The sequence below is a fragment of the Echeneis naucrates genome, chromosome 21, assembly GCF_900963305.1.
Source record: "Echeneis naucrates chromosome 21, fEcheNa1.1, whole genome shotgun sequence".
Lineage (NCBI taxonomy): Eukaryota > Metazoa > Chordata > Actinopteri > Carangiformes > Echeneidae > Echeneis > Echeneis naucrates.
In genome coordinates this window covers 15,429,843-15,457,029 of record NC_042531.1, presented here as the reverse complement: position 1 = coordinate 15,457,029, position 27,187 = coordinate 15,429,843, and the positions used below count along the sequence as shown (strand labels likewise).

The following is a 27,187-nucleotide window of genomic DNA, read 5'->3' as shown; positions in this document are numbered from 1 at the left end:
TTTTGCTGTTATATGAGACAGTGAAGAGGCAGTTAAAGGGGCCTTGCTTGAGGCAGGGGATGCTGTCTTTGAGTCCCTCTGGTGTTCCGCTGCTGGGGCTTGCTGGGTGTTGGTGGTGGTGTTGTGGTGAGTGGGAACCAGGCTCTGAGAAGCAAGGGTTGTTTTCACTCTCTGATGGAGAGACGACATCCTCGTGCTCACACTGCAAGCGTACCTGTAGTGACTGGAGATGACAAAGATACAGTACAGATGTATGGATTCCTTTTTAGTGTATCTATCATAATATTTATCATTTGGATTTAGATTTGTCTTCAACCTATGTGAATACTGCAGGTGACAATCACCAGTGAATTCGTCTTATGTAGGTGCAGGTTCCCAACTATGTGGGCTGATTTACATTAATGTGATGTTTAGAAGATGTCATGTAATGACATCATCTAAAAACAAAAAAACCAGTGAAAATAGCCAATGAAGATGTTAAAGCAGTAATTTTCATTGGTTGCATTGGCATTCACAATCATTGCTTTGTAATACACTAAACCAGCAGAATACAACCACATTTTTTTATTTATTTTTTTTTTTTATTAGTATTCGACTCACCACTATCTGAGTGTTGGCATCATATTTGCTGAATCGATACAGGATGATGTGGGCTGAGATTCCAACCACACAGAAGATGCGACTCTGAGGGCACCAGCTAACCATCTGAACAGCAAAGGGATCTTCTTCCACCAACTCGGCAGCCCGATCCTCACCAGGCTTTGACTTATCAAACACTTTGGAGGTCTTCACCTTGTACAACATCTGCAGAGTGACTGGTTAAAACAATTTTGGTGAAATATTGTTAATACAAAAAGATTCAACGGTATCATGTACACAGTGAAAAAGCAAACTGTGGTGATAAAACCTACATATTGTAGAAATATGTTGGCCTGTGAAAGTGTTTCATGGGTCTGTGTTCTGTGGCAGGACTGGATGAGCATGATCAAATTATATCCAAACAAACTTGTTTACAGGATAAATCAAGTGTCCAAACAGGGGAGGTGGGGGGGGGGCAGACAGGCCTTCATCACCAAACGTTTCCACAACTTCCTGCTTATATATTATTTTAAAAAAATCCAATAATAATCCAAAACAAACTAGTCTGAAGTAGCATTAGACTTCAGGTTTCCTATCCAGTCTAGGGATATTCTGCCTCTTGTGGGCAGAGCAAAGGTTTAAACAGGCTGAATGGATATGTAAAATATTCAATTCATACATTCAGAGGTTTTTTACTCAGGGCATGAATAAAATTTGGTAATGAATGATTTAAATGGTAATGACTTTTGTCAGTCTGATTTAAGTTTACTTCATTGCAACCCATGGTCAATTCAGAAGTCCATCAGTGTTAAAATATGTAAATTGAATTGCTGAAAAAGGTAGACATCAAGTGTTTGAAAAGCATGAAAATATATAATACATCCTTTCATTGTAGATCAAAGAAAATGAGAAAGAAATGAGAAGCTATGAGAGGAGACTTACTTGCTGATGCATCCCAAAACTTAATTGATCCATCAGCATGGCTGAACAAAGACAAAAGTTTCTTTTAGTGTATTTGATTAGTCAAAGGCCTTGTTCAGACCTTGCACTTGAGATGAGATCTCACTCCTCTTCTTAAAATGCATATGAACACATGTGCAATAGGTGCAAAAGGGTGGGGAGTAATCTACTGATTTTAAATGTTACATCATAGCAGAACGATCATCTAATTCTTATGCTTTCTGATAGTTGAAAAGAAGTTGAATTCTGAGCTGACTGTCTCTGAGACAATAAAATCACTATGAGACAAGATTTCTTCTTCTCTGTTTGACAGAGAAAATATCTTAATGAGACCACATGAAGGTGGGCTGCTGCTGATATCTGTGAGTGCTACCCAAGGTCAGACACTACTTGCTGTGAATGTCAGAAAATGTTAATATTTTTGACAACTCCATACGTTACAGGATGGCCCCAGGATGCTCTGTATTGAGGCTGGCATAAACCCGTATTGCACATATTGCATTATGAACACAAAATTGTGATGACGATAATCTGCTCTCGTCACAGCAGAAATAAAAGAGGCACATGCAGGATTGTGTCGGATGCTTAGCATATTTTCTCCAGCAACCTTTGTATTCTGAATTACTATCAAATGTCTTTGTGTACATGTACCTTCAAAAGACAGTATTTCTTACCCTGTGATGATGATCTCTGGGTAAGTGTGAGAGCCAAGCGTCCAAGTTCCTCCGCTGATTGGCCACTCCTTATATGATTACAGACAGGGATTGTTGGTTATCTTGATACTCATAGTGGGCATTTCTGCCTTATAATTCTCTTTCCGTACCTTTTGGCTGTAACCTGTTTTCTTGTGTTTAGCTCCTATAGAGTAGAGGATGGGGATAATGTCAGGTGGACAGTCTGCAAAATAGGCAGTGCAGGTAACGGGAGACTCATGGATGTCCATGGGGTAAGGGTTCTCAAAAACAGGGAAGCTGGAAAATAAATTGCGGAAAAGAAATTATCATTCAATAACAATTGAAAAAAAACAAAAACAAAAAACAAACAAACAAAAAAACAACAACAGAGCTTAATATCTAACTACAAATATACTGAAAGGTTTTATTTGATAAAACCGGGAAATAATTTCTTTGACTTTACTTTTGTTAACTTTGCTAAATCTATTTTGTTTCATTACAAGGTCAGCATAACTTAAATGCATGACAAAGTTATATAATAGTAATGCTATTGCAAAATGAGTTCAATCAATTAAATTGCATCATACTTACAAATTATTCATTGAACAGCAATGCTATGTGATTATTAATGGATAACACTGTATGAACTTCCACTGATATAAGATGTTAAATCTACAAATGCAGGAGACTGAGTAATCTACAATGAACAATTCAGAAACAATTAACAGCCTATCATCACAGACTATCTGGACGTGTTGTCAGATGATACCTATAACTTACATCTTTAATGAGGTAACCTCATTAACTTGATGACAAAATTTAGACACAAGTGCTTTGCTGCTATTCCAATGTATTCCCTTGCCTTAGGGGCTCATTTGTCAAAACTGCACCACATCAGCACCCTTCGCCTACATCTTCATTTCTTTCGGTAGTGATAACAAGTTAATTTAACTTAAGTGACACTGTGATGAAGTGGTTTTCCCCTGAAGTATAGATAGAGGTGGCACCGTTTAGGATCATCACGCCTTCATTTGGTGCTGACTATGACAGAATTTGTGTCATGGTCGAAAGGTACATAGTATGCTTTCGCTTGAAGTGAAGAGATACCTTAAGTTCTACAAGTTCATGTCATCTCATGTCAAAAACTGACATGAGATAATGTCACTCTCAGTGACTCAGCTGCTGGTGGTTTTCATCATGTGTGTGAAGAACATACTTGCTCTGTGTCAGATCCACCACAATCAAGTCCTTCTCCAGAAGCACCACCACTGCGTATGGCTCCTGAACCTCTGTAAAATACGAACCCAACCTGAGTGTGTGATTAAATTTAATGCATATTCATTATTACAGCTGCACTTTAAATAGTATCTTCTTTAGCTTATGTCATCAACCTGCAGCACTTTTCTTCAAGAAAAATTTCCAACAAAAAAACTTTAAGACTGTACTTCACATATAATTACAGTTACATTTGTCTGTCAATTGTATTGGTGGTTAAGTCACAGATATTCAAAATACAATTTTCATGTCTTAAAAGCAATAATTCATCACTGTTTTATTTCTAATAACTGAATTTGTGATGCACGACACCATCGTGGTTAGTGCTGTTGCCACACAAAAAGAAGGTTGTGGGTTTAGTTTCTGATGTGGGGCCTTTCTGTGCGAAGTTTGCATGTTCTCTCCAGGTACTCCGGTTTCCTCCCACTGTTAATTGGTGGCTCTAAATTGTCTGTAGGTGTGAGTGAGTGGTTGTTGGTCTCTGTCTGTCTCTGTGTGTTGGCCCTGTGATGGACTGGTTACCTGTCCATGGTGTACCCTGCCCTCACCCAGTGTGAGCTGGGATTGGCTCCAGCTACCCCATGAACCCATGGATAAGTGGTTGACGATGAATGAATGAATGAATTTGTGATGTGATAAAAAAAAAAAAGTCATAAAATTCGCCTTAATTTTCTTTGTACCTGAAGCCTGTCAAATTGTGACTTTATAGACATAAATTAGGTTGGTTTTGATTTTTTTTTTTTTTTTTTTTTTACCATTTTCATAAAATTCTACCACCAAAACTCTACAATTTGTCCAGACAGAAAAAAAACAAGCTGTACTGAAAACAATGAACTAAAACCAGAAAAGATTACACCAATTTTGTCACTATAATGTTTTGTGCTTACCGTTGTTGTAGGGAGTCTCGCAGAGTACCATGAACTCTACAATGGGATAGTCCATCTCAAGCACAGTGATTGCTTTGCCATGCATAATGGTTAATGTTGGTCGCCGTCCTGCCTTGTCATAAGAAAGCCCTCCAGAAAAGACAATAAAAGGCTCGCTGTTTTGGAGGGAGAATAAAACTTTAATAAAATCTCTTTCATTGCTATAAGTTGAACAGTAATAATTGATCTAATCTCCAAATGAGTTAAGTTAATAAGTTCAAAGATAACTTTAACCACAAGTTATATGTCTATTGCCCCCAATCTGTTTAGAAGACACCTTTTATAAGTCACTGACAAAACAAACTGGAAAAATACATAAATGTTAGTTTTAAAAACTCGTGTAGATGTAAGCCCGTCAGTTTGTGTGTTTTCCTTTATATGTATGAATGCGAGTTGAACACACTGGTAAGGTGCCATTGTTACTGTTCCTGCTAACTTGCTGTACACCCGTGCCACATTACCTCCTCATTGTAACAATGTGCAGCAGTGAATTTTCACACCGGCTGCACTCGGTGATTGCCCGTTCACCTTTGTGGTAACATGGTACATCAGCCGTGGCCTGATTTTCTTCACTGAGTGTGCAATGCTCCCCCTGTCTCTCAGGTTCATCTCTGCTGTCTTAAACCTTATCCAGTAATCTATTGTCTTCAAGCCCTTCTGCTTCCCCCTCCTCCAGTCTGATATATAAGATAGACTTTACTGCATATAACACCTGAAGTTCAGAAAATTACAGTGAAGTAAATTGAACTTGCATTGATTACAGATGCCAAGATGTTGAATGTTTGTGTATATGACCTGTTCTCCAGGACGTATGAGAAAAAAGGCAGTGCATCCTGTGTAATTTCACTCAATGAGCAAATTTTAAGCGGTTGCAATCTTAAAATAATATCTGTTGGGGGCATATGATTATCACCAGCTGAGGCACCATAAACATGTCTCATTATTTCACTGCAAGAGAAAATAACCACAGGATTAAAAAACTACTTTAGAAGACTCCATGTAATTGTGTTCAAATCACAAATTATTGTAATCAGAAAGACTGAGGGGACTCAGGAAACATGGGAATAAATGCTTGTTTGAGAATCACGCACCTGCTCCTTGAGGTCTTGTACTCCACTTTGAGTATGGGTTTGCACGACTCTTTCCTTGCATCCTTCTGAATTTTTCCTGAATTAGAGAAAAGAACAAACATAATCATCTCAAGACGCTATTGCAGTATATTACAAAAAAAGCCTTAGTAGCCTCAGTGCTACTAACACCAATACACATTTATTTTTGTGCAGCATTTGACTGATTTTCATTTGTCTGACAATTATAATTATTAAATCATAATCACAAGGGTATTAGTTGACAACTGGAATTGTGTTTTGTTGTATCTTTTTACTCTTTATTCACACTGTTACAAAACATGGACGAAAACTATACCAGGTCCTATAATTGCCTGTTTTATGCAAAAGTAAACAGTAATAATGTAGGTATAAAACTTGTCAGTCTTGATATTGGAATAGCAGGAATACAAATAGCACAGTCAATGAAAACAGTGTTCAGCACACAAAGCATATCAAAGAGCAATGCAAAGTAAATGTGAGCATGAATCATGGAATGGGTGTAATGGTGTGATGACGGACCTTTGTGTCCTACCAGTTTTGGTTAATTTTTATTAATATAAAAAAACTATAGCTAATTTCTATTAATACAATGGAGGGGATATTTTATTCCCAGGGGATGGCATGTGCATTATTTTTCTGACAAATGTCTGATCGTACTTAACCATGCCTTAAAGCTGGCTGCTCCGTTCCTGTCATTCACTGCCTACACCCTTCAGTTCTACTATGCTGTTTGTTGATTTTGCCTGAGATCCAAGTTAACAAGTCAAAATGAGGAACTATTCATCATCAGACATCTGACAAAATAAGGGTTTCTGGCCAACACACAAATAGAGCAGAGTAGGAAAGAAATAGAAGGAACACTAGTCAGTAGAAGAGGGAGAATTAAAAACATGTCTGGAGATCATTCAGGCCAGTAGTTGAGCCAGAGACTACATTCAGAGCTAAAACAATCAAAAAGTTACAGCTCCTTTCAAATTCAAATTCAAAAATACTTTATTGTCAAATTGGCAATTGGGCAACAAAAAGGCAGAAATCTGTCTTGGCTGCGTGTACATGATAAAAGGATACAGTACACACTTTTTGAAACTGGAAGCATAGAGAACATCTAAGCATTTAGTAATTCATTCTATGATAAATGACACAAAATTAGAGCTTTATCCTCATTTATGGTGCATTCTCTTTTTTTGTCTGCTGTATTAGATATTAGTTAAGAACTCAAACATCAAGTTTTTCCAGCTTGGGAATATCAATGCCTGATTTTGAGGTGTTGCGTTGTGTAAAAGTAAGGTGTTGTGTATCTTACCGTGAGGGAAAGTGACCTGGAATGGCTTGGTGGTGTTTCTGAGGTTCCACAGTGTCAGGCTGCCATCGGAGTGACTGCACATGAATTGTTTCCCTTCATGATGCCAGCTGACTGAGTGGATAGCCTGTACCAGAAAGGGAACAGATATTTCACAAAATTGCCATGCATGTATCATAAAGATTAGTTTTTAATGTCAGTTAAAACTTTTACACCTAATTCAAATAAAGTATTCTTATCCTCACAGGACAAAAGGAGGAGAAAATAAATACTTCAATCCATTCCTCCATACCTTTTACTCTACACAAATATGACAATGTCGCTTTAATGGGAATGTTTATTTATTGTAACTTTCTAACTTTTAGAACTGGCCTTTACTTCTGTGCTGCTTGGTGATGTGCGAGCTGATAACTCAGTCATGGAGGTGAAAATGTGTCATGTTCATATCTAAACAACAAATGACAAAGCGGTAATGAAGCTCAAAGCACAGGCCTGTCTTTGTTTGTTGCTTCACTGCATATGTTCATGTCTTTTAAACCTTTAATCTATCTGCTATATGACCTGTCAACAGCCAGCTGTCTCCTTGTGAAATTATTAAAAACGTGCCAACTTGATGATACCCTTTTCAAGTCTTTGCAAAGTTGCTTCACTGCCTTTTCACTCTAGTACCCACCGCAGCAAGAGGCAACATTTGTCTTCTAAAAAAGTGTAATCATTGCACTTCTAGCATACATTGTACCTTGCAAATTTGCAATCTAATGTCAAGATATTTTTCCTTCAGATACCACCAAAACAAACCATTCCTCATTTGCACTATGTGAGTCAGTTTGCAAATGAGATGCAGTCTCGGTCACGTTTTCTTGAAAGAGCAGGAAGGGACATGTCCCACACATGTTTCACCGCACATGGTCAAAGGTCATCACAAATTACATTTACATTGGATTTTTGTTGTAATTAGTTAATGAAAAATAATAATTTGTCTTGCACAAGTGGGACTATTATTTGGGTTAATTAAAGTAAATGGAAGATTTAAATGAGTTTTAAAAGGTCGTAACCTCCCTAACTAAATTACAATACTTTGTACTTGCAGTTGGATTCATTCACATACTGTTTGGGTGTCGATTTGTGACCGTACTTTTAAAGAAAATTCTATAAATTTGTCAAGATTATAGAAAACCCAAATAGTGGAAAACAACTAGTGTAAATGTAAATGAAATGAAATCTACAAAAGCACAAATGCAAAGCTTTTCAGTTGCTCCAGCAAAAGTAGGTCTAATTCTCTCCATTTCTTGCTGGCTTTGTGAAATTTGGTGGTGCTGTCATTGTCATCAGATGAAGATTTTCAAGACAGTGGAGATGATGCACACGAGACCACCTTAATGAATGTGAGCAGGAGGTGTGTCAGCTCTAGAGATTCGTGATGGCATTGATGGATATTGAGGATCAGGTTGACAAGGTGAAAATGGCCAAGCAGCAAATCTAGTTTTAGGCCACAGAGGTTAAAAAACAAATTAAATAAGACTGATGCTGGAAGTATTTGTGTTTGTGTGTGGATTTAATGGTTTTAGCTGTGCAATTTTATACGATGCACTCAGCACAGATGATTGGAATATCTGGTAACGGGAAGACCAAGCAACTTAAGCATTTCTTCACTCCACCTATAATTTTAATAACTGCAAAAAAAAAAAAAAGTGGTATGCAACCATGTGGCATGTAACTAACAGACGTCAGATGACTGGATAACGTTGCAAACCAAAGTCTAGAAAAAAAAATACTGCCTAACATTGCGCTACACTGCAAAGTGTTAAATTGCAACAGACACTACAGTCTTCATCCACTGCAGCAGTTGTGTGTGAACTGCCACAGGCACTCTTACAGGTTGCCCAGATTTACCAATTCATACTTCATATACTAATAGATGTAATTGGATGGATTAATAAAAACCCTTCCATTTCCTTCTGCCATGGAAAAGAACAGATGGGAAAAAGTGAAAATATTTTTTGGAGACGATAGGACAGACTGAAAGCTTCTAACAATGTTCTTTTAATATCAGATTAGCGTGATGGCAATAGAAAAGCTGAGACTGTTCAAGAAACACAACAGTTTAGGCTCTCAGTGCTTTTTCTTCAGTTGCATAACAGAGCTCACCTCATCGTAGTAGATTCTGAAGTCTGCCTTCTTGCCCCGGAGATCCCATTGCACAATTGTCCCGCTCTCAAACCCTATAAGTAACTACAGAGAAAAATAACAAGAAACAGAAGAAAATAAGTGAGGAAAGATTTCTGAACAGAGCATACATCGAGTGCCCACTGTAATTTACGTAACTGCACTCTTCACTATAATGTTGTAGCACATTCTGCCTGTAGACCCTCCAAATCATTTTCCCTTCTCATCCTTCCTCTTTTAAAGCTTTATTGTTCCTTTTCAAACTTGTTTGTCACCGCCCTGTTGTGAGTCTCATGGTTAGTTAGACATAAAGGCATATATAGAGCATATCAGTTATTCACCACCTGAGTAAGACTCCTTTTTCCAGACCATAATGTGTCAACATGGGCTTTGCTCTTTTCTCACAGTCATATAGAGTTATGTGCATACACCACATATTTGCACAGTCAAACAGATACTTATTGATTTATAGAGCGCACATGGACAAAGGTATGCACACATAAATACGAACGGGACATAGCTTTGCACCGATTTTAGTCACACATGTATATATACAAAAATGTAGATGAAAACAGACACCCACACACAGCTCTGCCATGCACTTCCAAAACAACAAAACACAACGACACTGTTACACACATGCACACGCACACACACATTACTCTGCTCATAGAAATTGATGAGAGAGAAGAGTGAAATAATCAGTCACAGATCGGGGGAGAGAGATCAAGAGTAACATTGGAGGAACAAAGCAAGTAAGGATAAATGGAGGAGATGACAGAGGAGAGGCCTAAGATGAAATGTAGCAGACTTGTGAATTGGAAAGTAAAAACTGCTTCTCTGCAGCCCTAGACTTTGCATTAGTAGTGACAAATGCAATATACAGTTTCCTATAAACACATAAAAGTTCCTCAGCTTTTCAAATTATGCAGTAATGACCTTATTTGTTTGCTACATGATCATTTAATTTTCATACCTTTTTAAGTGAAAATGAAGCAAAACACCCCTTCCATCTGGTATCACAAGAGTACTAACAGCCAATACAATTGCAATATGATTATTTTGTATGTCATGCAGTCCATAAAACAGTCCAAATTTTAATTTATTGTACACTATGACAACATACATTCGTATATTTGCCAGGTAGCCTTTGAGAAGCTAAAAATTGTTTTGTGTTTTTGCTTCAAATTTGTTACGTGATTTGCAAAATAGCTGATCATTTTTCTGCTGATAAACTTCCCAATGGATGAACTTTAGAAGGTTATATTTGTTAAAGACATCCAAAAAAAGCAGCATGGTGGGGCAATGGTTAACACTGTCACATCAGACTGATGACCTGACTGGGATGTACCCCACCCTCGCTCCATGTCCATTAAGATAAAGAAAACAAAAAGCAGCTGCATCATTTCTTATAGTACTTATTATAACTAGTGTATTGTCCCTCAAGGAGCAAAGATAATTACAATTAATTTTCAGAGTATTACTGCCTTTTCCCTGCTGTCAGATTTATTCCCAATCCTAATTAGGATGTTTGTACCGGAAACTAATTATTTGCAATTTAACTTGGAGGCAATCACAAAAATGGAAGAAAGCACTAAATACAAAGGTTTCTAGAAATAAGTACATATACTTTCTTATGTCAGTAACACCAATACGGAGGTCAGTCACTTTTTCTATGGTGTGAGACAGTAGGTTTAATCTTTTGTTTTGTTTTTTATGTCTTTACACCAAGAAGCAGCAAATGCTCTTGGATTACCTTTTTTTTCCAACTCCACCACCCTCAGAGGATATTACATGTACCTACAGATACCTCACACCTTTTATGAGGTTATATATGTGAAAACCAGAGGAACAGAGAAACATATCAAGAACATTGCAGAGAATGTTTCTGTCAGAGGGCCAGAAAGAAAAGCTGACTAAGAGGTGAGTAATTAGGAAAAAGGGAAAGATGGAGAGAGAGTAAAAAAGGATGAAAATGAAGAAAAATGAGAGGGAGGTGATGGTGAGGATGTGTAGGTGAGGAAAACAGGCCAGAAACTAAATAGAAGGGGGTGGGGGGTTTAACAGAAGCAAATAAGTGAGAAAAAGGAGAGTATGTGTAGATGATGCTAAATGAGAGTCGATGCTGAGGTGCGTTTCTTTTATCTGCCGGCTCACCTTGCCTTCATCCTTTGGGCTATCGCTCAAATGAACCACAGGTCCTGGATGAGTTTTAGTTGATCTGTGATCAATGAAAGATTAGAGAGGCAAAGAGGACACTTACACTTTGTTTAGAAAGGATGTGTAAACACTGAGAAATACTAAACTTTGACCCCACCTTCACAAAAGCAAATTGTATACCAACATTACCTTAGTACCATGACACTTGTACAATAAAAAAAAAAAAATAGCTACACAACATCTTGGATGGCAGTTAAATATATAGTACATTGTTTTACCTTAGAGAGGACGGTAATATTAAGAGGCATTTGAAGAAATAACCCAATAGCTGGTAAATCCTCTAAGTAACTCTACCACCACTGAGAAGAAGCAGCTGTATTTACCTTTAAATGGGACTCATTACACCTATATTTCACCTTGGTAGAATAAGGTACACATGTTACCTAGCAATACTGCAATATTGCTTAGATAATGAAGTATTTCTCTGACTAAAATTTGTAACAGAATAAAATAATTCAGTAGTCACCTGGTCACCAGCTAGCATTACTGCAGCAGCATCACTGTATTTTAGCATAATGGATTAAATATGAGCTAAAATGGGGTAAGGTGATGTGTTCTGATATGGCTGATATGTTCAGAAGGGGACATTTAGGTATGCCTGCTGCTGGGGGTAGATAAAATATGAAACCAGGGTCAGCTCTTCATACTTTTTCCACTCAGCACTGTGAGAAGCAACAAACCACCTGCAAACAAGAGCAAAAAAGCGCCAGAAAGGATAAATCTCAAAAGTAAATCTTGCAGCACCTGCTATCCAGAGCACATTATACACTGAGCTGACACACTATGCACTTTGTGATGTAACACATGTATGCACTTTTGACCCCAGAGCTTTTCCTGTCCGTCAATAAATCCATGCTATTCTTTTGATGAATAAAGTCTTCACATTATGTAGTCAATTATGTGAAAACAGATTAGTTACAGATTTAGAGACTGACTAAAATGTCTCTTGATGGAAACAAGGACAGTCTTTGAATAGCAAAAAAAAAAAAAAAAAAAAAAAACCAAACCAAAAAAAAAAAAACAAACCTGAATCACAATCTATAAAGAAAAGATGAATTCGAGGTTAACGATGACAGCAACATTTTTGGGACAATCAAGACAAATGATCAACTTTACTGAAGCAGAATCACAATTTTGTCCACATCTCATGTACTATCCCTGTTAATGCTTCCCCCTACATGTAGTTTTCCTGATCAGCCTGACTCACTGTTTACGAAAGCACTGATAAATGACTTTATTTCTCAACATAAGATGGAAGTTATTGGTCTTTGTGAAACACATTCTAAATCAAATATTCTCTCTCAGCTCGGGTTACACACAATAATGCACCTACTGCTAGAGCTACTAAGAAAGGTGGGGGTGTGGCATTAATCGAAATCCAATTTCAGATTACCCTTTAATTTTGAAGTGACCTTGACCCAAGGCGCTTGTACTAAGGTTATCTGCAGTTTGTAATCCGCCTGTCCAATATTAAGACAGATAACTGAGTAAATATGAAGATTTAAGAGGACTTTGGACTTTTCATGTGAGATCTTCAGACACCAATTATATCAATTTTTGGTGAATTCAACTGTCACAAAAATAAGGCTGTGACCTTTTACATAAAGACTTTCTGACCTTGAGTCTCTCAGTAGAAGTAGATGCTTGCCCAACCCAGAGCTCTGTTATCATACAACTGTTGTCAAATGCTTGCACATGTTGGGAATTGCTGGGCCCCTGTACATATTAATAAAGAGTGCTGTCTAGACCATGTCCCTATAAAAATAAGAATTGGCTACACAATATTTGTGATTAATATCTTCTGGAAAAGTTATGAGGCAATACACTGAGCAGTCCTTAGATCAAACACCACCTGACTAGTATTGCCTAGGTCCCCCTTCTGCCACCAAAACACAGTGTCCTTGGAAGCCTGGACTCGACTTGACCTCTAAGATGTGGTATCTGGATCAAGAAGTTAGCAGCAAATCTTTTAAATCCTGGAAGGAGTGAGGTAGGACTTCAATGGTTTGGATTTGTCTGTCCAGTACATTCCACAGATGCTGGGTTAGACTACAATCTGGCAGATTTGAAGCCAAGTCACTTTTTTTTGTAGGAAGTTTTCACCAGTTTTCAAACAGTGTTACATAAAGGCACTTTACACATAGTGCAGGTCTAGATTGAAATCACGATTGAGTTGTTAAATGTATCCCTCCAAGAACAAGCATTTGGTTCCTTAATGTTTTCCTTCCTTGGACCACTTTTGTTAAGTAACGACCACTGCAGACCAGACACATAAGATTGCTCCACTAATACTGAAATATTGCTTTTAAAAGATAATATTCTTTAGAACATGTGTTTACAGTACAAAACTTAACAAGGGATAAGCTACAGGGAATTCCCAGGACCTTTTTCAATATTCAGACTATAGACATTTAATGGATTAAATTGAATTGCAAGAAACTAGAAACAAAATTTATTCTGTTTAATCTAGTTACTAGTCATTAGTCTCCAAGTCTAAGCTGGTGGTAATGGGAGTCCAGTCTGGACACAAAAAGCTGAATGAAAGTGGTGGAGCTGTTGAAGTGGGAAGTTTTAATAAATCACTTCCTCTTCAGAGATGTAATGGCATCGTTAAACATGATAGTCAGTCCAAACGCTTCATCAGAAGTACTTGTGTCCATGTATGTGTTCAGCAATGATACCAAATTATCTCAAAGACAAAGCCAAAAAGCCACTCAAATATTCCTGTCTATTGTGCCTCAGAGGATTTTGAAAACCTGGCAAATTTTTCCTGCCTTTTACCCAGTGAATGCTGGGAAAAGCTCCAACATACACTGTGGCAATTAAGAGGTGTCTATACAGTGCTTTGAATAAACATCACCAAAATGAATAGAATAAAACTATTCTTTTAATTATAGCTTGTATGAGGGAGAAAATGGAATATACAGTTATAAACGAATGACCAACCAGATAAATTAATTAGTATGTTAGAAGTACTCGAAAAACAAAGAGGTAAAAAGGAATATTTGTTTTTTTCTTTAAACTATGACTACTAAGGCTGTAAGATCGCAAACAGAAATGGAAAGACACCTTAAGCTACAACAGGAACATTGGAGCCAAGACAACCCATCATATGAGAGACAAAATAATCAGCGAGACAGATAAAAACAAGGAGGCACTGCAGGAAGTAGGAAGTTAGTCCCACAGATATGACGGACATAACAGAAAATGGGAGGAACTGCTAGAAGATGAAAAAATTAAGACAATGCTTCATTGCCTTTTTCCTTCAACATCGAACATAGAACATCAGCCTATGTTATGCTCACAACCTTGAGTAAAGCAGAAAAAGCTATTTCATCCAACAGGCACTATACATTTTTCCTTCCTATATGGTTGTTGCTATTATGTGTTGCAAAAACTTCATAGTGTTTTGTTAATTTTTGCGAGTACTTAGTATTTCTATATTTTTCCTTGTCAATAATATACCACCACAGAATTTAGAATGTAGTTCCCTCCAATATGTTTCAATCCTTTAATCTGTGAAAGAATACATATTTTACCAAGTAGAATTTCATCCCCTTTTCTACCAGAGAAAAATCATTCCATTCTGAAGATTAGCTTGGCATTTGCCTCATAAGACAGCGCTTCTGAAAAGACAAAAAGTTACAAGATTGTGCCCTTTCGCTTTATCAGGGGTTTGTGTTTGAGTATAGCACAAAGTAAGGGCAAATAAATTTTTTTAAGTCTCTAAAATATGTTTTGCAACTCTCCCCATTTGAAGCAGCACAACGTTAAACTTCTGTGCTGATGCTCCTCAAACTGTGTGCCAATTGGAATCTGCTGCAGGTAATAGACTGACTATGTCTAACTATCTGGCACAACCCATGTCAAATAACCTCAATTTGACTTTAAATGGTAAAGGCTGTTAAATGACATTTTTTTCTCATGCTGGTTTTAATGGTCAGGGTTAGGGTTAGTTTTTCATGTGAAATATCTCTGAAATTAGAGGGCCTGTAAGGTTCAAAACCAGCTGAACTGAGACTCCTGTTTGCAAATTTCTACAGAGTGGAACTACTTGAGGATTATCTTGTCTTGTTATAAAGCAAAGACAATGACCTTTCTCTATATGCTACATACATTTCTATAAATGTTGAACAGAAAACATTTTTAGTTAATATTACAAGCCATCAGCAAAACAAATCGGAACAGCATTATATTTTGTCCCAGAGATATTTTAAAAATTATGATGTATAGGAAGATTGTTGTTGCCATTTTGAAACTCATGAAGGTGAAATTATGCATTAAATATGTTTCAGACCAATTTGAATTTCAATAAGAGCCCAGTCCTCCTGTTTGGGAACACTGGCCCCAGTTTAATTGGGAAGAGGTCTCCCTCGCTTTTGTTCCAACCCAGGAAAAACAGAAAGTCACCTTCATCCCTAGTCATGTGTGGTGGAAAACATCAGCGGCCAAACTACGAAACTCTCCACTAGAGTTCACGAGAGAAGACACATTCGATATTAATTCAACTTTCAATGAACTCCACTTCAGAAAGTGAAGTGCTGACAGTTAAAAAAGGAAATGGGATTATACATTATCTAAGCTCAAAGAGAGCATAATGAGGAGTGCGCAAAAAAAAAAAAAAAAAACCTGTCCCAATTTTATGCATTCTTCTTTCTATGTTGCCATATTTGTGTGATGTGATATTTGATAATCTAGTAGTTCTCCAAACTGAGCCACATCAGTGCATGACTGTTATGAATGTAACTAATAATAGACAATGGAAACCTGCTAATGTTAGCTCATTCATTTATTCATCAACCAGTTAATCAGCCAACTGCCCTTTTATACAATGTATGACAATTTCAGTAAGAGAAATAATGCAATTGTGAACACTTGCCATCGACATTACTTGTTTGCTCTATAAAGGGAAGTAGGAGACCACTACACTCATAATATTACAGAAGATAAAAATGATACACTATATACTAAAAACAAAAACGTTTCAGATAGAGTGCTTAATGGGACGCTATAGTACGACATGATTGGCAAGTCATTCTAAGATGCTCAGCTCCCCAGCTAGATCAGACACGTGCATTTCATTTAATGATTCATTTTGTTTGTAGATCAGAATTTAAACAATGACACCCTCCACTAAATATGCAATCGCCGGTCCCCCGGCCCTTGCATTTTTTTCACCATCAAGTTATACAAAATTAAAATTAAAAAGTTAAACAAAAAAAGCACAAACCATAAACAAACTGGACAAAATGTAACACAAGAAAATAAATAATTAATATAAGAAACATCATTGATGACTGGCAGACAGCCCACCCACGCATGCACAACAGTATTGTGACTGCTCACTATATTTTCGGCTGTCACAAAGCAACAGTGTGTCTTGGGATGAGAATGACTTGCAAGTGACACTGCAGCAGGGAACTTGTCTGGGTAACGCCATGAGAATGGCATTTAGGTGTGTGAAACCAAGAAAAATCAAACAGGCATACAATACAGCTGAGCTCTCAAAATTTAATTATTGAAGGTTTCTACTGTAAATAATATGAAGTCTAAATGGGGACCATTATATATCACTGAGTGCCAATCACCACCTGGGAACAATACCAAAATGGAAGGATAAACTGTTTAGCCTGTAAAATGCTCTGATATATATTAACCTTGATAACTCATTCAGTCTACAACCAAATATGAATTCATTCATGGCTTTATTTGGTATTTCAACAGCCATATAGCCATAATGTTCAGAGACTGGTTCAGTCTACAAAGTAACAATATGAATATGAATGAGACGTAGGGCACCATAAACCATAAAATTGATTTAACATCTAATAATGTGTAATGCAACGACTATATTTAATTGTGTGCTTGTGTGTGATCTGAAGTAGAGAAATATAAAAGTGAATTTAGTTTTTACCCTAAATCAACCATCTACATGTCCAACCTCAAGAGTCAGCTATTCAGCATTTCATACATCATCTGAGATTTAAAGCATGAAGCCATGATATAGCGATGATAATGGCATTGTAGGGGCTGCATATCGGGTCACCAGTGTGCCATCTGTTCCAATGTCACCCATGCCCACATCATCAAGGTCAATACATGTGTTGTTACAATAACTTCCATGATCGTTTCTGTCATCTCCAGCTTTTGGAGCATTAGCTACTCACAGTTCTATGGCCTTGTTCCACATGATGACATATCCAGACAAAATGAAGGACTCGATGTTGACAATGTGTGTGTTCCCACGCTCTGTCCCCACATACAGCCATTTGCTCTGGAAGGGAAGGTGGCAAAACGTGATCCTAGAAAACGAGAGACAAAGGAGGAAATAGACTTAGTGTTAAACTAAGAAAAGTCATAAAAGAATAGTACCTTCAGTCTGTTTCAGGGATTGTTCTCATGCAGTATGGTTTGACAGTGTATTCTCGCCCTTTCATTTATATAGTCACAATAATCCAAACTGATTTCTGTCAGCGATATGGAAGACAAGTTATGTGCATGTCAATTTACTCATGATATGAGTATAATTGGGAAAAATAGTCTAGTTTATAATATGGATTTATTGTGGCTGTTAAAAAAATATTTAAATTAACCCTTCTAATCTGAGCGTTGTCCCGGCAGCCACCGCACACTGAATTACCATAAATTAGAGAATGTTTGCTCTATCGGAAAAATCCCAGCGGTTTTTGAAAGCTGAGAAGTTGTGCTTCACAGCCAATATTGGGTCATTATGGTAATTATGGTAATTCCACTCGTGCAGTAGCCTGAAGTTGGCAAATCTGTTCCTTCATTGTTAACCATTAATACATTCTTTCAACAAAGAGTAAACAGCCGGATATTGGCTCTAAGTGTTCTAGAAAAATGGCCAAAAGCACTTACTCACAAGAACCTTTCTGGCCTGTTTATGGTTAAAATTAGCAAAAGGTCCAGGTGGACAACAGAAATCCTCTGTGTTAACAACTGCTCCATTGATTCCAAAGAATACCTCCATGTTTAACAGACAAAGGTCATTACATACACGCTAGTTGCATTTTGAACCTTCTGCATGTTTGATATATGGCAATTGACAGACTGTTCCTCTCACATCACCAGCATAATCCTCAAAACCACCGTTCTCTCATAATAACTGTTCTTCACAGATTCATCAGCAGGAAATGGCCTGACTGAATCAAGATTTAGTTTAGGAAGGTGACACTCTTTCCATCCACAATGCAAGATCTCATGTATAGGCATTACCGCCTACATCCACTCCTCACGCCTATTATCATTCCACTCAGCGCAGTTGTGCACTCAGCCTGTAAGCTCACTCTGCTGGTATAAATAGTTATTCGAAGAGCCCTTCCACACAACTACCAGATGTAAAAGGTTGAACCTTTTCTGTTCTGTTACAATTCTGCACCACAGGCTAAACTGGTCAACCATTTCACCTGTCATCACTGCCAACAAAAGACATAAAATCTTAATTACTACATGCAGAATATTACTCCACAGTGACTGGATATCATTCCAGCCAAGACAAGGTACTAGTGAAGGCTAATATGACCATTATTGGATGACCACACAAACTATTTATGAAATTATTCTTTTTGTCTTCTATTTTTCCATTTATCGCATGAACACTGATTGTAGATACAAAACAATTATGATGTGATACCAAGCTGCTTAAGCCATTATTGCTCTGGCATTAGAATTCTCACGCTAAGTCACTCCTGTCTATGCTGATTACCTTGGGAAGATGTGGGGGATCATTGGGCTCCAGCCCCAAAGCCACAAATCCAGCAAGAGGCAGGATTATTAGATAGAAGACAAATGAGATGGCAGACAATTCAATAAGGATTTTAGGGGCTTGGGGCGATGACAAAATTCAAACTGGCAGAGGAGGTGCAGCAGTACTATTTGAGCAACAGAGGCTTCTTCTGTCTTTCACCAGACACATTTACCCATAACACGACAAATTTGCATATTTATTCATTTAAAGAGGCTTTGGCATAAATGTTTCTGGATTACAATACCAAATACTTCAACATTAATAAATTAATAACAGATGAGACGCAATCTAGATCTAAAAAAACATATCAATAGTAACGAAGTGAGTCTTGATCCTTCCTATTTACAGCTTTTTGAATGAGTCATATTGCAAAAAGCCTGGGGAAAAATGATCACAGAAATAATAAGATAAAAGAACACAGACAGAGGAAATATCACCAAATACTGGGCAAAGTACGGAAAGTCAAATGTATAGTTTAGCTCCAGACAGCCTAACCAGACACCATCATCAAGCCTTATAATTACCAATCAAAGAGGAGAGGAGAAATCATGGGTTTAGCCTCAAGCTGACCAGCCACTGCCAAAGCAGCTGAGGCAAATATCCCTAATGGAGTAAACAGATGTAGAGATTAATTGAATTGCTGACATCATCAAGTGAAGTGGTGACTGTGCCATCTGCTGAGACTGAGATGTGACACAACTACTTAAGAAATTCTACAAAAACTACCTATTTCAGCAAATGTTCATGCTGCATATAGTCAAAACCACATGAAATTTTTGATGTTCATGTATTGTATGTACATTTTGTTTGGAGCGAAAATTCTCAAATTTCTTTTGATATGAAAGATGAGAGTCAAGAAAGGAGGAGAGCAGGGTGCTGACAGTTATCATGAAACAATTCACTCCACTGGCAACTAATTCTTAGGGTTATTCTTAGGGGATTTTGAAAAGGTGTCAGGGTGCTGATTATCAGAGGTTCAGCCTAGAGACACAGAACTAAATAGAGAGTAACTGTCCAGCCTGTGTCAGATGACTCATGACGCCCTTTCTTCTTCATCCAAGTATGATTCACTACCCTAAAACTGGAAGCGGGTGGTGGTGACTCCTGCCTCATTGCCCCGTTAGGCAAGTAGAAAGCTACAAGAGGCTTCCAAAAAAAGAAAAGAAACTAAGAATAAAAAAATTTAAGAAAGCAGTTTTCCTAGCCCCTCTCACATCTGTTTTTTTTTGTAGGTATTCTATGTGCATCATATAGTAATGGGTACAGGTGCTAGGCTATTCTCAAACTGACAGTTTTACAGTGACCATTATCTGGGAAACAACAGTATCCTGAACAACCTGGAGACACAACATTATTCTTTAAGGCTGCGTTAGTTGGGATTTTTCATGTTTTTTTGCAGGATTGAGGATTGTGATTCTTTTGTCTGCAGGAAGAACACACAACGCTCTGCCATTGTAGAACATTTTAGTAGGGAGAACATGTACCCTGTGACTTAGACTAGGTTTTTCAACTTAAGAGGCTGACATTGCTATAATTTATCATAGTCAAAAGGAAAACTTGTATTTTCAAGAAAAAAATAAAAGACATCTTCCATGACATTAATTTTGAATGAAGTTGTTTTCATTAAGAGTCCTTGCCCATGCCACATGAGCCATAAGGTGGAAATCAACTTCAAGTTGAAAAGAATGGACAGAAAATGAAAAAAAAAAAAAATGTGATTTTAGTCTGGGAAAAAAAAGAATGTGTCTTTTGTGTTATACCTGTGAATACATCTTTTCAAATAAACCTCTATTATGTATGAAGGTTGCCTCACTTGATTTCTTCGATCAAGGCTGAACTTTCTTCCATGGCCTTGAGGGCTTTTCTTTGGAATAAAAAAAACAAAAAACCTGTAATTGTTTACTCTGTTCTAAATTCTCAAGAACATGTGTTATAAGTATTAAGTATTAATGTGAGTAATATCCGCATTATCCCCTAGGTGAACTTTGAGACAAAACAAGAGATGAATACAGTCAAATGAAGGCAACGTATTGCTAATGTGAAAAGATTATATTTGCAAGAAACAGCAAATGAGAGAGACAGAGAGTAAGTGAGGAGAGAGACAGATCTGTTTGTTTTTTTTGTTTTTTTTGAGCTATGTGGCTTATCTGATCCTATGTGCCCGTCATCTACCTCACAAGCCAAATGTATGTCCATAATATTTTTTAAATAAGAGGTAGACAGAAGGCAGGAGGCTTATCAAATAATGTACGAGTGGGTTTTCTGCTCTGGTTCAATAGGAAAATAGAAAATGTTTATGTTGGTGTGATTATCTCAGTGCTACATTTTCAACACAGAACCAGGCAGTGCACAGGGAAAAGACACTAGAAATTAAATATACCTAGTGCTGTATTTTGTGCTCTGAAGTCTCGTCTGAATTCTCAATTTAGTTAGTTTTCTTGTTTTGTTGTGTTATTGTTGTGGACTGTGATATAAAATAATGTTTCTCATACAGTTTTTCTTCACAAACTACAAGAATAAAATAAAATCACATTCATCCTATAGAGTGTCTAACAATTAGATCATAAGACAATGACAAAATTCCATAAAACGTAATTAATCATCATACTTAAAAAGAATTATTAACTCAACAGTTGTCAGATTAAGTTTGACATTGGCTGCGTCTGATGGTGAATCTACAGAAGTCTCTCAGTGAGTCCAGTCAAAGTCAAATCAAACCTGACAAACCACCAACTGGTTCTCTGCAAGATCCTTCACATTGCATATGCATATGCACAATAAGTATAGCAGTAACACAAAACAGATTTACCAAGGGCTGGAGTGGGAATAATATATATATACATATAAAAAAAAATCAGTTCTACAAACTTGGGAAAGACCTGCCATGATACAGGAGAAACAACAAGAACTCAATTAATGCTGACTAAACTGAAATGGATCCTTGCTGCTTTCACCAGCATAGCCCCTAACCTGATATTTTGCCATGTTGACAGAAATAGCGGACTGTGCCTCTGTGCTCTGGATAATTAAATAACTGCAATGGAACCCCCTGGATCAACAATCTGTTTCTGAACCAAATCAGGCAGGGTGCCGAGAATACTGTGCCTATGTGAAATGAACACAGGTGTTGTTTTTATCAACTGACTCAATTCTTTGACTGACCAGACATGAGTGACGTGTGTGTGCTCAGTGTGTTTCAACAGGCACACACACTGGAAAAAGCTTAAAAAGCCCACACATCAGCACATAGAGGCCACTGTTTGCCATAAAAATCAAATAGAGTGCCAAGACTGAGCTGTCAATGCTGGGAAAAAGCAGGCCTTCCTTGCAACCACACCCATACACTGTTTTCAACAAGAGGAAATGCTTTAAGCAGAGAGTCAGTCAGACATCTGACTGATTGAAAGTGTGGCATGTGTTCTTTCTCCAGAAAGTGAGCAGATATGACACAGATTAAGGAAGAGAGCCTGAAGGAAGAGGACACAGAATGAACAGAGACAGAGAGGACTTGTAAAATGCCTCACACTCGGGGTCATCTCAGCCTCAGACAGGCACACTGGGTCCCAACCCCCCACAGCTCCAGCCAGGACTTGGATGGTGGTCAAGCTTTTCCCAGTTCATTGAACATGTCTATCCTATTGCATCTTAGCTGTCAAGGGAAAAGCAATATAGCAGTAACAACCTATCTTCCTACCTCCAGAGCCCTCAAGTGGTGTCAGATATTGAAATGGAGATAGACATTGGCAGGAGAGCTCCAATATGGGAGTTTTCTGACATTGCTGGTAGGCAGTCACTCTCAGTCACCTCTGCCAAACCAAAACAATAATATGACCACTCCTGACATTTAAAATGCTTCTCACTACCACCAACAATACCTCTGCGGAAGCTGTTAATTTACACTGCATTACCATAACCAATATTTTATTCAAATATTTCACGATAATAATTTCACAATATAACAGCCAGCTTATGTGACTCAGTGGTCTAGGTGCAATGTGTCAAAGTAGATGGATTTGGCTGTCTAATAACCACCAGGAAATCATCTCTCATGGCCTGCGGTGGTGGTAGTGGGAGGTGTCACACAAGTCAGATGGAGTCACTAGCAGAGGTGGAAGCAGGAGCTTCCAACCAGTGTATCTTCTTTGTCAGGTTTATCAGACAAGGTGACAAAAGATTTGAGTCAGAGGCAGAACATGGGAATTTTGCTCATCCTCTTAGCATTGTCAATTCAGTGTTCTCTTTTCCAAGATGAGCTGATTAAATGATTCCGGCACAACCATTGCCCATGTTGCAACTGAGAGGTGGTCCAGCCTTCGGCATTAGTAATTTAGGTCAATGTTCTCTAAAAAAGTAAACCTTATATACACGCAAATTTTAGGGGAATCTTTCTTGGAACTATAATTAAAAGTTACACAAACATTTTGCAACATTTCTATAATGGAGAATTTAATGATTCATTTTATGTTAATTCTTTTTGGTAAATGTTGAAAAACCCCTCACTTTTCAGACCACTCATTAACAAAGAATTATTATTATTAATGACCATTATCCACAGAACAGCAGCAACGCCATAAGCTAAAGCTTTGAAACACTGATTAAGTTTATTTAGTGGAATGTTGTTTAGAGTTGTTTCAAAAGAACTTCCACACTGAAGACATGGTGGGTGCTTTTTGTTTGTACACCACATGGACCACTGCTACATGAGTATAAATATGACAGTCATTGAATTAGACATGTATTAGACTGATTCTAATTTACAATCGAATCCCATGCAGCTCATCCTTGTCAACCTGACACTGCATACACTATATACTATACTTTTGATGTTTTCTATGTATGTTTTCTCGAAGATGTATGGTTCAGGCTATATGAATTAAATAAACTGATCTAGGGCTGTTGCATCTTTTACTGTTGGATTGTGTACTGTATGAGAAAGTGTACTTCACTAATAAATATGTTCTTTTTTTTTTTTTTTAATCTCATTTAATCTTTGCTTACCTTTCTCTGTTGAATTTCAGTGAATGGAGAATAGCTGGCCGCCTCTGACGCAAATTCCACAAGTGTAGTGTGTCATCTGCACAGGCTGTGACCAACGCTCCCTAAAGGACAAAAAAGAATATGGAATCGATAGCGGTCTCATCTCTGAGTGACTGAAAACACATCTGCTTTTGGATGTAAAACAAGTCCTGTAGCAATGATTGGTAGCTGTGACAGATAAGGCAAACTTTGAAAAACACAGTAGATTAGAATGAAAGAATCAATAAATAATTTTTTTAGTATTCCATCATCCATACACTTGTATACCCAACCCATATGGACTTAAAACACCAAACAGTCAGTATTAGGACCAGAATGCAATAGAAATGCAATAGAAATTAAATCAACCTATCTTGCCCTCTTTTCCGAGCTTTAGATATTTAATTCGCATGACCAAAGATATCAAAAAACTTTTCATCTTTTCTTCATTTGACTGATAGAACCTATCAGGATTACGCTGTAAAACCTCATTAAACAAACACTCTCTTCAGTCATTATACAACTGTGCAAAAATGAGATTCGTTTTCTACATCATTGAAGTCACACATTTGACACAGTCTGTCATCTTCAGGGATGTTTTGATGGCTGGATGGAGAATACCTGTCCTCAACTGAGCACTGAGGTTTCAAGATAAACAGGCCAAAATCTTTTCAAAATTAAAAAGAAGCTTCCTTTTACCAGAATTAATATTACAAAATATGCAGCATATCAACTTCAAAAATGGACAGATCTCTTTTTATCCAAGGAGAATTATGTAATTTGCTGGTTGTACCTTTTTTTTATTGATTCTACTCTCTGCCATTTTAATCAATTGATCCCATAGTCATATAATTTCATACTTCCTTGAATAGCTGAGATTAAAGCAAATCTATGCACCCATAGAAAACACCTAATAGCACTATTCTGTATAGAATCTGGGGCAGCCCGGTGGAATAGCGGTTAGCACTGTTTTTCCACAGTAAAAAGATTGTGGGTTCTGTTCCCAGGCTTGGGGCCTTTCTGTGTGTAGTTATAGCATGTTCTCCCCATGTTTGCATGGCTTTTCACAGGTTACTCCAGTTTCCTCCCACCAAACATGCATGTTTTGTGGTTGTCCGTCTCTCTCTGTACGTCCTGCAATGGACTGGTGACCTGTCCAAGGTGTGCCCCGCCCTCACCCAATGTAAGCCTGGATTGGCCCCAGCACTCCTTAGATAACCGGTAGAAAATGAGTGAGTGTATAGAATCTATTGCTTTAGATTCTTTGGAGCCCCACACCCCAGCAGCATGGTTCAGAAAAGGTGAAACACAAGCACCGTACAGTGGAGTATATGTAGAGTAACCAAGCTCCTTACAGTTACAGTTTGTCAATCAATGATCCCAAAAGGTTTAATGCACAGAAGACCAAACATGCAAAGCAAATATTTAGCCACAATAACATGTGGCTATCATAGCACATATAGCTACATACATATAATATCAGATGAAATTAAACAATTAAAAGAGCACATCCTTCCGAGGCTGAGCCGTATATTTATTGTAAAGCGCAACTAACTGCACATGCAAACAACAAACAAAAATTCATAAATACAGTGGAAAATAATCACATATTGTCAGATGGTTTAGGTCCTGCTTCCAAGGGCAGTAAACTATAATTTAGGAGCCATTCTCAGTGCAGGTTTTTGGTACCAGGGTGTCCCACTGAAGCAAAGGGAGAATGCATATTAGCTGTAGATTAGAAAATGAATCATGGGATTAAAGATCGTACAGTGGCAGAGCCAATCCCAGCTCACATTGAGTGAGGGCGTAGTACACTATGGAAAGGTGCACCAGTCCATCACAGGGCCTACAAAGAGATGAACAACCACTCACACTCAGACCTATGGACAATTTAGAGTAACCAATCAGCCTAAGCATGTATATCTTTGACAGTGGGAGGAAACTGGAGTATCAGGAGGAAACCCACGCAAACACAGGGAGAACATTCAAACTCTGCGCAGAAAGGCCTCTGGACTGGGAACCAAACACACAACCTTTTTATTGTGGGGAAACATCACTTAACACTATGCCAACATTCCTGGTTCAGAATGTTCTTACAAATAGAAGAATATAAAGGAGCAGTAAATATGTGAACTCAGCTCAGAGCCACTGTTATGGATTAATGGACGTTTTAACACAGACCAGGTAGAATTACTCAATATTACAATACAATATTACTCAATCACATCTATAGAGCCATGAATCTCTTCACAGACATAAAAATGATTATTTAGTATGTTGTAGTATGGTATGGTATGGTAAGTAGTATGGTATAATTATATTCGAATTTTGATGGAGGAGATCAGACAAGGCAAGATGTCAAAATCAAACAGAGAAATAGTCTAAAAGCATGATAAAATTCAGTATTCACATATAAATACCTGCAAGAAGGGCTTTTGTAGGTTCATATATTAAATATGAGTAAATCCTCAGTGATTGTCAAGAGACTGGTCTGAATGTACAAGTTAGCCAGTTAGCGGGGCAGCTGACAGCCCACACACTGAATCCAAGAGAGGGCACTGACATACAGCATTGCTATTAGTCAACCTGTCAAATGATGAACACACTGACAAAGCCCCCCCACCCCCATGTGCACACATGTAACACACAAACATGTGCTACACCATGTGCTAAAGCCTGTGCATTTAAGTAAATGTGACATTTCCAAAAGCACATACACATACAGTAGGTAAGTAAGTCCAAAACACATAGCCATACACATATACAAAGTCAATATTTCTCTCTCTCTCTCTCTCTCACACACACACAAAACCATACACATCACAAGTAGGCCAATGGGTGATGGAGAAGTGGGCTGAAAGAGCCAGTGGGCTTAAAAAGAAATAGAGTGGGTACAAAAAAGCAAAGAGGCAGGAGGAACACACAGATTACAGAATAAGATAGAAACAAGAAAGCTGAACACAGCAGGGATAGACAGCTCCCTGTTCCTGATACATGACTTGACTTCTGCTCTTTAACACAATGGCCCTTGAATTTCTATAATACACCTACAGTTTTGTTAGCAAACAAAATATAGCATCAAACCGAAATGTACTGACAAAGCATTTGCTAAAGTTTTAAATTGAACCACTTGGCGCAGAGAAGCGTGTGTCATCCCACACTGCACTACTCTGTTCAGTTTTATAGAGAAAAAA

At 37.7% G+C, this 27,187-nt stretch overlaps 1 protein-coding gene across 2 annotated transcripts in view; it reads right to left on the bottom strand.

Annotated features, from left to right (window-relative positions):
- The window catches only part of stxbp5l (syntaxin binding protein 5L), a 97,841-nt gene that overhangs the window by 29,608 nt on the left and 41,046 nt on the right, over positions 1–27,187 (bottom strand). For both annotated transcript variants that reach the window (XM_029529959.1, XM_029529958.1), the window contains exons 4-16: positions 23,976–24,076; positions 17,377–17,511; positions 11,147–11,210; positions 8,972–9,055; positions 6,827–6,950; positions 5,506–5,581; positions 4,376–4,530; positions 3,430–3,502; positions 2,363–2,510; positions 2,214–2,281; positions 1,522–1,562; positions 601–815; positions 48–223 (exon numbers count right to left, since the gene is read on the bottom strand). In XM_029529959.1, the coding sequence (XP_029385819.1) occupies positions 48–223; positions 601–815; positions 1,522–1,562; positions 2,214–2,281; positions 2,363–2,510; positions 3,430–3,502; positions 4,376–4,530; positions 5,506–5,581; positions 6,827–6,950; positions 8,972–9,055; positions 11,147–11,210; positions 17,377–17,511; positions 23,976–24,076 (1,460 nt within the window). The remainder of the gene's footprint in view (positions 1–47; positions 224–600; positions 816–1,521; positions 1,563–2,213; positions 2,282–2,362; positions 2,511–3,429; positions 3,503–4,375; positions 4,531–5,505; positions 5,582–6,826; positions 6,951–8,971; positions 9,056–11,146; positions 11,211–17,376; positions 17,512–23,975; positions 24,077–27,187) is intronic.